Raw genomic sequence first — 12,634 nt, 5'->3', positions numbered from 1 at the left:
TCCGTAGAATCTCTCCCAGTGCATATTATATTAAACATTTTAAACACCTATTTCAACAGTTTTAAAGTTTCCCTGAAAAACAGCATTGTTTGAAACATATCTATTTAACCCCCCTCCCAATTAATTTGCTGCTCCCCAACAGAAGTTTATCCACCCCCTCCTTTCAGCTTCATTGTGGGGTACAGCCTCGCTTTTTGCCCTTCAGAGGCAGTTAGGATCTGCTTTGTACATTATGAAACACACCTCAGCCCCTCCAAAGCACTTCAGAATATTTTGCATGACTTTATTACAGATATTAGACACACAAAAACGGCTTAAAAGCTCAGTGTCCGATTGGTGTCTGTTTTTTGTAGGCAGCTTTCAGATGAGATATTTGGCAGCGCTGACGAGAATAAGGACGGAAGAGGTCACAGGTCGGGATAATGAAGAAAGTCTGCTGAAGAGTCACAGACCATCTGAATGGCTTCAAGCTGGGGGTGGGTGGGAGCTGAAGACATTCCCTGAAGATACTAAATTAGCTGGGCAAATACAAGAGCCATTTGCTCCCCTATTGCAAGGATTCTTGGATATTTGGTGTGCTCCCAAACATCTGGAGAAGAGTAAACATAGTTCCTCTCTTCAAAGGAATAAAACCCAGGGAGTTATGGATGGGTTGAGCTTGACTTCTGTTAAGTCACAAAAGCAAGTAAGAGCCACTTGCATGCACCCTCAAGGAAACAGGAATAAGCAACTAGCAATCAGTAAGGGCTGAAAAACAAGACTGTTAGACAATCTGAGTTTTCGTCTCTGAATTATTATTTGGCTCCTGCCATAAAGGAATGGTAATACGTTCAGTCATATTTTTGACCTATTCCCACAGAACATTCTCATATTGGACTGTAGAATGTGTAATCGATCATGGGAATAATTGCACGCAAAGCGAGATAAATTTACCTAATTACTTCAGTGAAAGGATAGATCAGAGGTCCCCATCCTTTTTGAGCCTGCAGGCACTTCTGGAATTCAGACAATGGGTGGCGGACGCAACCACAACAGAGGTGGGGCCAGCCAAAAATCTTCAGGGAGTGAGGCTGTGCATTACTCTAATAGTAACTCTTCAAAGTTTCAGGCAGAAGCTGTGTCTTAACAGGATGCCTTTTAAAACGCACATATTGTTTAAAAATATTTTCTTGCATACACGCAACTTATCTTCAGTCATACAGTGAAGAACTTTGGGCTGTGGTGGAAGCTGCTGCCAAGGCAGCATTTCAAAAATCTGCAAAGCCGATCAGATTTCCAGCAGCCGGTCAGAGGCCCTGTTGGGCAAAAGCCCCACCTGGCCCTGCCCACTGTCTAAAAAATAATGAATGGGTGCCAGGAAAGGTGCCTAAGGGCACCACAGTGCTCACAGGCACCACAACGGGGAATATTGGGATAGATAGTATGTGAACTCACACTCATAGCTGACACAGGCTGATTCTGCACACGTTGGATAATGCACTTTATCAATCGTTTGAGGTGGATTTTTTGTTCCGCACACAAAAAAATCCATTCCAAATGATCTATGAGGATTAAAAGTGCATTATCCAACGTGTGCGGAATCACTCACAGCTAGCCTTCCTTACTGTTGTTCAGGAATGTCAGAACTTCTTACCCTCAGAAAAGATTTCCACATGGATTTGTTTGCTGTGAAGCCTGTGTGCATCGCAGAGGACTATGGGGCACATTCTAAGACACTCTCAAGCGATGTAGTGTCGGACATCACCACTATGCAGCACTACATTTGTTATAGAGCCTTATATGAGAGTAAGATTCAGGTACAGTAGCTCCTTAAAGACCAACTAGATTTCATCCGAGAGGTGGTCAATATATGTACCAAGAGAAAAAAAAACGATGCTTCTGGCTCCCTGATGGAAGAACGGAGTGCTTTTAAAAAATGCCACTGTGGGGCATCCCTGTTTCAGTATATATGCCTATCAACTTTTAATTCACTTAGGAGTATCTTATCGTTGGCAACTGTTTATGGGAAAAGCTCGTGATAAAACGGAGAAGGCCACTTCAGTTCCTTTGTGAATTGGAACTCTCCTGACCTGCTGCACACACTTCTGCTGAGAAGGATCTGTAGTGGTTTCTACTGTTGTGAAGAGGGTGTTCCCCAGCTGTGGCCATGGGAGGATGTGCAGGTGGCCATACCTGCAGTTGCCTGGTTAGGTAAAGCGAATGGTCAAGCCGTAGCCGATTCATGTGACCTCATGCAGTCCCACCTCATGGGGTTTTCGAGACAAGAAGGGAGTAGACACGGTTTGCCATTGCTTTCATCTGCAGAGCAGCCCCAGTCTTCCTTGGTGACCAAGGCCAACCTACTTAAGTCTTCAGGCTCAGACCAAGACGAAGCTAGTCTGGGTTATTAAGGCCGCTTCAACTGTCTGCTTACCGCAGTGCAATTCACCTGTGTTTCTGTTAACAAGATAATCAGGACTCCTTACATTCACAAAAAAAGTAGTGTGAGCCACTACACAGTGCTTTTTGTGCTGTTGCTTTGTTATCATACTTATATAGTCATCTGGAGTGGAAAGTGGAAAATGCCCTGAAGTCATAGCTGACTTATGGCAGCCCTGGTGGGGTTTTCATGGCAAGAGACTAACAGAGGTGGTTTGCCATTGCCTGCCTCTGCAGCCCTGGCCTTCATTGGAGGTCTCCCGTTCAACTATGAACCAAGGCCGACCTTGCTTAGCTTCCGAGATCTGACGAGATCAGGTTCACTTGGGCTATCCAGGTCAGGGCATATTGTCATCTAGAGTCACTAAAAATAACCAAGGAGAATGAATGGTCCACAAGAGGCATAGGACAAATCGGAATTTTAATCTGCGTCGACATGTTACTTGGGAGGTATCAAAAGTGTAATCATGACAAAAGCATAATTGTTACGATACTTAGACACACGGGGGGGTTTTCACCACCACTTAAGAATAACTTAAGCTGCAGTCAGAGCAATTGCATTAAATCTTAATTCATCCGGATCACGTTCCATGAATTTCTTGCATACTTCTATTGCATCCTAGTGAGAAACCAAAAAAAAAAAGCAGAAAATGTAACTCAGTTTACAGAAATAATGGTACAAGCCACAGGACTTATTTATTGTCTCACTGACAGAATATGCACAGGGAAAAAGTCTTTCCCACTTTTGGTTCAGCAAGCTTTCAGAACGATCAGAACTGAATTTTAAGTCCAAACTGCAAAGAGAATACTGCCAACAGTGAACGGTATTCACTGTGCAAATTTAACCGCTGCCATTTGAAGCTATATACCTGATATACGAGAGTTACAGGGTTACAACATCAAAAAGAGTCCAGTAGCACCTTTAAGACTAACCAATTTTATTGTAGCATAAGCTTTCGAGAATCAAGTTCTCTTCGTCAGATGCCTGATCAAAACTGGGCAGATACAGAAGAGGAGGAGAGAGGGGGGAAAGAAGGGGACATATATCACAAGGAGACAGAATGCAATTAGCATAGAGGCAATCAAAACATTCCTTTGCTTGGAAATGTAAACATCTCCTTTTGGTGTGCAGTCAGTTTGTAGCAGTGAAGGTATCCAATTCCTATGTAGTATAAGCCTTCGGTAACCACAGCTCTCCCTGCCAGTTGCATCTGACAAAGAGAACTGTGGTCCCCGAAAGCCCACACCAGGCGTCACTGGGCTCCCCCAGATCACGCCTCTGTAAAGAGAATCTGTTACCTGTGGTAATGTGATAACCATTCATAGTCTCTATTCAGTCCCCGCTTGACAGAGTCAAATTTGCATATGAATTCCAATTCAGCAGCCTCCCGTTGGATTTTGTTTTTGAAAGGTTTCTGTTGAACCACAGCGACCTTTAAGTCTTTGGTGGAATGTCCTGGTAGATTGAAGTGTTCTCCCACTGGTTTTTGGACGTTTCCATTTCTAATGTCAGATTTGTGTCCATTTATTCTTTTGTAACAGACATGTAATTTTATGTCAGTAAAACGCTGGTGGTACAAAGGTGCTTGAAAATCATACCTCTAAGAACGTGTCATCGCTTGACTGCCCGTGGTTTATTGGGAAAGGCTTCCGTCCATCTGTTGTGATAAACATACTTATTAATATCGCTTTAGGAAAGTCCAGATGAAACACCGCATTCAGAAAGCGACATCTTCTCTACCAGCAACAACAGCACTATGGTTTTTCTTAATGCTTTCCATAAGTTAACCGAACCGAACCTTCTTCTCTTTTGACACTTCCAGCATCAGCTTATTGATGAAAACCACACAGCCGGGAATAATCGGGCTTCGGTTCTTAGGGTCTCGTTTCATGCTGTCCACTTATTAATTGATCATAGCCATCAATGATATTTAAGAATTCTTCCACGCAACCCAACACAGTTGCGAGTATCATGAATATACAACTCATTCATAAAAAGCTCAAGTCAAGAGGACCGTTGAACTTTGTGTTGATGTTAACTGGAAGTCACAAAATAAAGTCTCAAGTGGAAGTTACGTGGCTGCTTAGGTTGACATATTGGGCTGCATCCTGTCACTCTACTCAGCTAGGACTGAAGCCCTCCTCTGGAGGGTCTCCTCTCCTCTGCAGGAAGAAGGCTCCACATTCAGCTAACCAGCATGGTAGGATACAGTCTAATATTAAACAGAGAGTCTGTGGCAGATAATAACCATTTTTTGCTCTTCATAAGCATCTTGCACTAACGAGTCTTTAACAGATGGGATTCTCTAACAGCAACAACAACAACATCATGGCAAATATTTCATCTAGAAATATGCACACTATCAGCATACACCCAAAGCCCTCCCCTACTGGACTTCCGTATTCAGGCTGATACGGAATCTCAATTAAGCTCCCATGGCTAACAAGCTGTTTCCATATCCCCCACAACAGCTCTTCCAAAAAAGCTATTTAATGTAGCAGCCACAGATACCAGGACATTTTTCTAGCTTCTGCCCCCAAGCCCGTAGAACTTGTCAGGCTAGACTGTCTACAATGGATTAGAAATTGTTGCCAAACTACATGTATTTGTACTAAGATAAGCAGCTTAAACCGACTATGAAGCCCATCCAAATAAGGTTCATTATGAAGTATTACATTTGGACCCTTTTTGATATTTACTGCAATGGACGGCCTCTGAATGTCTCCCAGTCCAAGAGGCAGTTAGGAGATACACATTCTTGGTTATGTTCCACAGACCTAGAGCTGAACGCACCCATATTTTGCAAGCAACATTTTTTGATTCAGTTCCCAAATTAATTCTGGGAAAAGGCATTGGAAATGGTAACCTATAAATATAAACGGCCTAGCTTTCTGTGTTTATATATGTGGTGCTCCTGGAACCAAAAGCAAACTATTATTTGGACAGACTAGTAAAAGCAGATTTTAGGAATTTGGGGTAATTATAATTTACAAGCACATTTTGAGGGCTGCAGTTGCTCCGATTTCTTTTTGAGTTTTGCTAATGACTTGTAATAGGAGTGGGGGCAGATCTGAAAGGTCAAGTAAGTCCTGCTGGCAGCCATTTCTGACTACGTTTATACCCCACCTTTCTTCCACCATGGAACTCAAAGACAATTTATATAAAAGATACCACCACAGTAGCTTACCAGACCCCGCTTTGCTTAGCTTTAGCAAGATTGCTCTATCATGTGCCCTCCAACCATACACAGAGATCTTTTAATCAGAGGTGGCAGGGGCTGAATGCGATGTTCCACATGCAACTCATTCTCATAAAAAGTATCAAAGATGAGAATTCTGCTTTTTTTTTTTTAAAAAAAAAAACTGCCCTACAGTCCCAGAGTTCAGCTGGAGGAGACAGACCTGTGACTCGATAGCCCATCTCTTTACATTTCCATTAACAGCTGGTGGGGGAGAAAGGATTCCCTCTGCCCTACCTCTCCCCCTGCCCAGTGTTCCACTTCTTCCGAAAACACCATTTGCACAGATATGAAAACCTACAGTGCCTTAAGTTTTCCCCATTTTGCAAATATCTGCTCCAGGCAAGGCATTAACTCCCTCCTCCGCAAGTCAACTCGCACACTCACACAGCTGCTGTTAATGGATATTTAAAGAGACGAGATCTAGCTTACAGATCTCCAGTGTCTCATCTAGCCGAGCCTTCCCTTATTACATAGGCTTATAAAACTCAAGGCAGAAAAGGGCGTGAAGCTGCTGCTTCAAAACCTACGTTTAAAATCGGTGCACGAAGATGAGGAAAATCCAGCATTGCGTAATAGTTGGAGCGTCAGACCAGGATCTGGGAGACCCAGGCTGAAACCCCTCCACTGCCATGGAAACTTGTTGGGAGACCCTGGGCCAGTCACGCCCTCTCCGCCTCACCCACCTCACAGGGTTCTTGTGAGGATAAAATGGAAAAGGGTCCCCTTTGAGGAGAAAAGCAAGGGTGTAAGTGTATTGTCGAAGGCTTTCACGGCCAGAGAACGATGGTTGTTGTGGGTTTTCCGGGCTGTATTGCCGTGGTCTTGGCATTGTAGTTCCTGACGTTTCGCCAGCAGCTGTGGCTGGCATCTTCAGAGGTGTAGCACCAAAAGATCTCTGTCTTTTGGTGCTACACCTCTGAAGATGCCAGCCACAGCTGCTGGCGAAACGTCAGGAACTACAATGCCAAGACCACGGCAATACAGCCCGGAAAACCCACAACAACCAAGGGTGTAAATGATGTAAATAACATGTTGGGGGAAACCCTGTATATCCAGAGATTGGCAATCATGCTCTCTGCTCTTTGTAAACGTTTCACTGTAAAGCAACAGCCACATGCTATGTTATCCAAACCTGTCTTAAAAATGTAAGACAGAGTTGCCCTGTCCTGTGTTTCTGTGAGTGTTTACACAGCAAGCCTTACGGGGAATTATGACTGCCGGGAATATAAAATCATCTAGTTGCAAATCAGAAATCGACACTGCTGCACACCTAGGCTGCATCCAGATGTCATGTATAAACTCAATTAAAGAAAAAGGTGCACGAACCTGATTTGTCATCAGGTTCACGCATGCACCTAGCACTTTCTAAAAATCAGTTAAACAGTGGCTTTGGTTATCTGGGACATACGAATGCACCTCCATGGGTAAATCTGAGTGAGAACCCTGATTAATTGGGAGAAACTCAATCCGGGGCCTGGACTAAAATCCTGGTTTAGAAGTTAGATTTAGAAACTGAGGGGACTAACCCCAGTTAACTCTTTTGCATACATTTGACCATAATGGATAACCAGAGTACATGTTTAACAGCAATTCCTAGAATGTTTCCTTGAGTATGGTATCATGTGAAAAGGCATCATGAACAATGAGTCACATAGAGAAATTCAGAATTTCAAACATGGATCCAGATTCCTGAACAGCACCAACATAGTTCACTACGACTGGCACCGCACTGCATCTTGAGCATGTCAGTATCCTAATAACAAGGTATCCCAATTCGGAAGAAATCATCCATCACACACTCAAGATAGTGAAGAAAATTCTACCGGTCATACGAAAGTATGGATTTCTTTCATTGAAAGCTGTTTATCAGCACAGTTTACTTTAAAAAAACAACAACCCCTTTTCTCCTCCTGCGTTTCAACTCAATGTTCTAATATCCTGGGATTCTAAGAATGCTGCTCTCAACAGGAAGCGTGTAATTATTTTTGGATAAATGGTAAATTGTAGTGAGACTTTCAAACAAAAAAAATAATTAATTGAACCAGGTTATGACTTTTTAAATACTTACTGCCATCCACCTTGGCCAAATGCAGAATAAAATCCGAGATTGAATACAATCAAGTATTAGGAACTACTGTATATAGCTGACAATTTATTCCAGTTGTAGAAAAGGAGAGCAGTTTGAACTTACCCAATTCATAGAGATTGCCACCAACGTTTACTAATGCGATGAAGTGGAGATCTACCTTTTCATCTATACTAGGGGCCTGCGAGAGAAGAAAGAACATGTACAGATGGTGAATGAAACCCTATTTAGGTAAAATAGGAAGACATTCCTCTGAACCTTGATTCAAAGCTTTGCGACCAGAGGGCTTCTAAGGACTCAAAGGACACCTTTTCCCTGACTGCTGAGCCAGTCCACACACCTCTAGGATTCAGGGACACAGGAGTGGCTGCCAGCCGGGCAGGAGTCCAGCCCTTCTCCATTTTGAAGACCGCCAATAGAGAAGGGATACTGATAAAGGATGGAAGGAATGGTAGGCAGGAGTTAACATCATAAAATAAATCTTTCAAGAAGACAAAAGTGTGCACGCACATACACACAAGCACGCACAAGTTTACTGTGCACAGAACCCCACACCAAAGCAATTATGCTAAAAAATACCACAGGCCAGGCTGGATACAATAGATCAAAGCACACATTTGCCGTTAGGGCTCAAGCCCACCCGCTTCTTCGACCCCATCCCCTCCTTTACTCCCTTACCTTGACTGACTTCCTGCTTGTGGCAAGCAATCATTGCCATTAGGTTCAAGGCAGCACACAGTTTAGCTTGCTCTTGCCCACTAAGCTGTAATGGGAAGCCTCTATCAAACCACAGGTTCCAGTCCCGCTTTGAAGGTCGAGGGCAGAACCACAACCGGCTAGCTCCCATTTAACAGCAGGCTGTGGTTTGTCGGAGCCAGGGAAAAAGGGGGAGGGGACCACAGCACACGAGGGAGGGAGAGGAAGAATCGGATCAAACAGCCAAAGCATGATCTCACTTTTACCCAGCCAGGCCTCAGGGCCTCCCATTTCTATGTTTTCCCAACCGGGCAAGTCTGTTCAAGTCTGGAAAACGGCACAGGATGGAAGTTTAAGCCTCTTCTCTCTATGTCCCTGATCCAAATTAGGGCCACCCACACCTGAGAACAGATTCAAAGCTCTGAATCTCCAGCACACGTCTGCTTTGACAGGGCGGACCTGAAACAGTGTGGCTAGGCCCTCAATCCAGAGCTGACCATCCACACAGGCAAAAATTAATAACGTCTTCTCAAAGCATTATCCTTATTTGATCTAAAAACGTCAACAAATTTGACCATTACAGTATTACAAACACCAAATTCCTTAATTTGTTACAGCAAAACAGCATTCGCTTTAAAAATGTATTGACACTTTTTTTTTTTTACAGCCAATTGTTACTTTAGAAGAAAAGATTCCAACCTGAATTTGAAGGAACATTTGACCAGTTATAACTTAATATAAAGCTTTCTGTAAATGTGAATGATTCACTAAACTTTTTCCCTATTTGGCTTCTATCCTGGACCGCAAAAAGACCAGCCTACAGTTTCAGATTTTTCACAACTGAAACAGAGCAAAGTAAAGCTTTTAGTACTTGGCTGCTTGCACCTTGTACGCTGATAGTGCTATATGAAGATATCACTTAGGGCTGGGGCCTGAATGAACTTTTTGCTCATGCAAGATACTCTTCTGCTCCCCCTCCCACTGCAGCCCTCTGAGCTCCCCAAATTGCTGCTCCTGGGGGATACGGTGCCCTCAAGAAGTGCATGAGAGGCAAATAGGGAATGTGCAGCAGGAAAGGAGAAATCGACAGGAATTACTTCTCCCCTTCTGCTAGTAGAAAATTTAGTCTGGATCCAATCCAAAAATTATAAAGTACCAAGGAGACAAGAAGTGAAGGCTCGGTGGGAGAAGCAAGCAATTCTAGAAAGCGAGCAGTAGAAACAAGCTGTGCTCTGCCACAGGTCTGCTTCCTGCCCTTGCTTGTAAATGACACTACCATTTTAAAAAAACAGCAACAGAAGATAAGCTGCCCCCCCCTCTAGCAGCATTCTTGGTTTCATGGAACACATGGCACAACTTGACCTCAGTCGTTCTACAGGCTGTCTGCGGATAGTATCCAACTGGTCAATTGACTGGCATGCTAACCTTTCAGTCTCCTTTCCCCATAGGGCACAATCCAGTGTCAATTTCCTGCACGGTAATATATTCGTAAAACTTCCAGGAGGAACCTCCAAAACATTCATGACAATATCCTTTTTTGCCCCTAAGCTGGAGGCAACAAAAGCTTCCACACTGTCAAACCTGTTCTGCAAATCTGAGCATGAGAACTGGAAATACAGAGAGAATTTAAAGAAATAATTGAAACAGATGTACCACTGTAGTTTAGCGGCCCCTAATGTCAGACAACCCATCATTATCCAGGTAATGGCCTAAGGAATATCCACCACCAGGGCTTTTTTTCAGCTGGAACGCAGTGGAATGGAGTTCCGGCACCTCTTGAAAATGGTTACGTGGCCGGTGGCCCCACCCCCTGATCTCCAGACAGAGGGGAGTTTAGATTGCCCTCCATGCTAGCAGCACGGAGGGCAATCTAAACTCCCCTCTGTCTGGAGATCAGGGGGTGGGGCCACCGGCCATGTGACCATTTTTGCCGAGGGCGATTTAAACTTTAAAAAACTCCCCCCTTGTTCCAGCTGACCCAAAGTGATGTCCTTGTGCGGGCCTGAGTTCCACCACCTCTTTTTCTTGAAAAAAGCCCTGTCCACCACACACCAATGTTGACGACCAGAAGTTAGATCCAGTGGAGGATTTCCCCGTACAGAAGAGGAGGTGACTTCTGCCAATCCCCTGCTCCTCCTGAAGCCTTCCAACTCCACCCTTTGTGCAGTTGCCAGGAGTCCCCTGTCCCCCAGAAACAGCATTTTGGACCACAGCAAGAAGGGGAGGGGAGGACATTGCGCTCCACTGATGCAAATCCCTTCCATCAGTAGAGATTTAGTGCAGGATCCAAGCCAAGCATTTGTAAAGATTGTTTAATATCAATACCAGTTTTGAAACCTTAGATTGCCAAAGCAGCTTCCAGGAGTATCCATTTTACGGTGGCTGAAGTCAGAAGAGTAACCAGCCCTCCAAAGCCAAGGCTCGTAGTATTAGTAACCAACTGCGCTCAGCCAACACCCTGCTGCAAAACATGTGCCGTATTTGCAGAAATGTTGCCATAAGCAGATACGCTGGCACATACTTTGAGGTCTGGGGTATTAACTGGAAGGCTGGCATCAGAACTGGAAGAAATTCAAAGAAGGAGAGCTGATTGAAGGGGAGGGGCTGTGGCTCAGAGCAGAGTTTCTACTTGGCATGCAGAAGCCCCCCGGTTCAATCCCCTGGCATCCCTTGCTAAAGGGATCAGGTTGCAGATGATACGAAAGACGTCCACTTGAGACCCCGGAGAACTGCTGCCAGTCAGAGCAGACAAGACTGACCTTTCTGCCAATGGACTGACTTGGCATAAAGGCAGCTTCACGCGATCAAGAGGTTGAAATCCCTTTCCATAAAAACATCTAAAAACAGACTTCAAGACTTTTAAGTTTTCAAAAAAAGCTACTGCTAGAGGCGAGGGCATGGAGGAAGTTTCCAAAGAACTATGCGAGGAAAAGTGTATGGAAAAACCTCTCAAAGGTTATCAGGGAAGAGATGTGTGGATCCCTGCTTTGAATGCTTAAAGAAGAATGCTCTGAATGCTTAAAGAATGGGCAAAAAGAAAGGATAAGCTACTGGTGCCTAGGCTACATAGGAATTTGTGGTTTGGTGTGCAGACAGACTCCAGTTGTCATGGGACAAACAGATGCACTGAACAAGATTCCATTCCTCAAAGGCTGCAAGCTCTGCATTTGAGCTGCTAGTTCCAGGGCTACTAGCAGTGTACCTTGTGCTCTTAGGCCAAGAATTACATTAAGGTGTGACCATATATACACACAGAGGACATTCTCCAAGAAATTCCCTAAGGTAAGCACACACCAGAGGACGATAAAGTCTCTTGCCCATCACTTTTTTTCATCCCTAGCTGCCTCCTGGCCTTAACATGCATTGCCACACGTCTCCAAGTCTTGCTTCACTATCCCTTTTTGGAATGAGATATAAGAAGCAGGCCTGAAAACATCCAAAGAGGTTTTTATTGATGAGCTAGAAGTTAGTTTCTGCTAGGTATTATAGCAGTGGTCGTATCTGTAATAAGACAGCATCCATTTTTATATTCTTTATAGAATTAGAGAGACACCTATATATTAGGGAAAGGGTAGGTTGCCAAATGAGAGCTCTTTCATAATGGCCGCAGTGTGCCCACCCTATTTGGCCAAAATCCTGGAGAGAAGTCCCACATTTCACCAAATCCTGGACTGACACTGCTTTTTTTGTGCCCGGGGAACAGACCCGTTTTAATTGTTCTTCACATCTGCATGTACATCTCTGTTCTTACACATCAGTATCTTGGGTATCCATTGTTTTATTTTGGTTTTAACTGGAAATGTTTTTAACTATTGTTGTAAGCTGCCTTGAACCACAAGGAAAGGTGGGGCATAAATGTTTTAATAAGTAAATAAAATAAAATCTGTTAAACCGCCACAGTGCTTGTGAGCTAGCTTGTTCAAAGCAGGGATCGATTGACCTGGGCACAGCTTTTTACTTGAACATCTTGGAACCTGCAGGAGCAGTGGTCTCTTGTCACTCAGGAGGGGTGTAAACATGAAAGGTGACATATTTTGAGAAAGCCCATAGGTACGATAGCTGCTCAACTCCCAGTGCACCATGTGCCTTGATGCAGGTTTTTTTCCCCCCCTTAGGAAGCTCTCGTACAAGGAAGGGGGACTGCTCTCACTTATGTCAGCCATACCAGGCTACTGAAACCTTCCTAGTTAGC

The 12,634-nt window shown here is 44.0% G+C and overlaps 1 protein-coding gene across 1 annotated transcript in view; it reads right to left on the bottom strand.

The window, feature by feature from the left end:
* Positions 1–2,822: 2,822 nt before the first annotated feature.
* Positions 2,823–12,634, bottom strand: part of UCHL3 (ubiquitin C-terminal hydrolase L3) — a 41,588-nt gene continuing 31,776 nt past the window's right edge. Inside the window, exons 6-8 of the mRNA XM_054973668.1 lie at positions 7,852–7,927; positions 4,018–4,076; positions 2,823–3,037 (exon numbers count right to left, since the gene is read on the bottom strand). Coding sequence (XP_054829643.1) covers positions 2,954–3,037; positions 4,018–4,076; positions 7,852–7,927 — 219 coding nt within the window. The 3' untranslated portion in view covers positions 2,823–2,953. The remainder of the gene's footprint in view (positions 3,038–4,017; positions 4,077–7,851; positions 7,928–12,634) is intronic.

The sequence above is a fragment of the Eublepharis macularius genome, chromosome 3, assembly GCF_028583425.1.
Source record: "Eublepharis macularius isolate TG4126 chromosome 3, MPM_Emac_v1.0, whole genome shotgun sequence".
Taxonomy (NCBI): Eukaryota; Metazoa; Chordata; class Lepidosauria; order Squamata; family Eublepharidae; genus Eublepharis; species Eublepharis macularius.
Note: the sequence above shows the minus strand (reverse complement) of the source record. Positions and strands in the feature narration are given on the sequence as shown.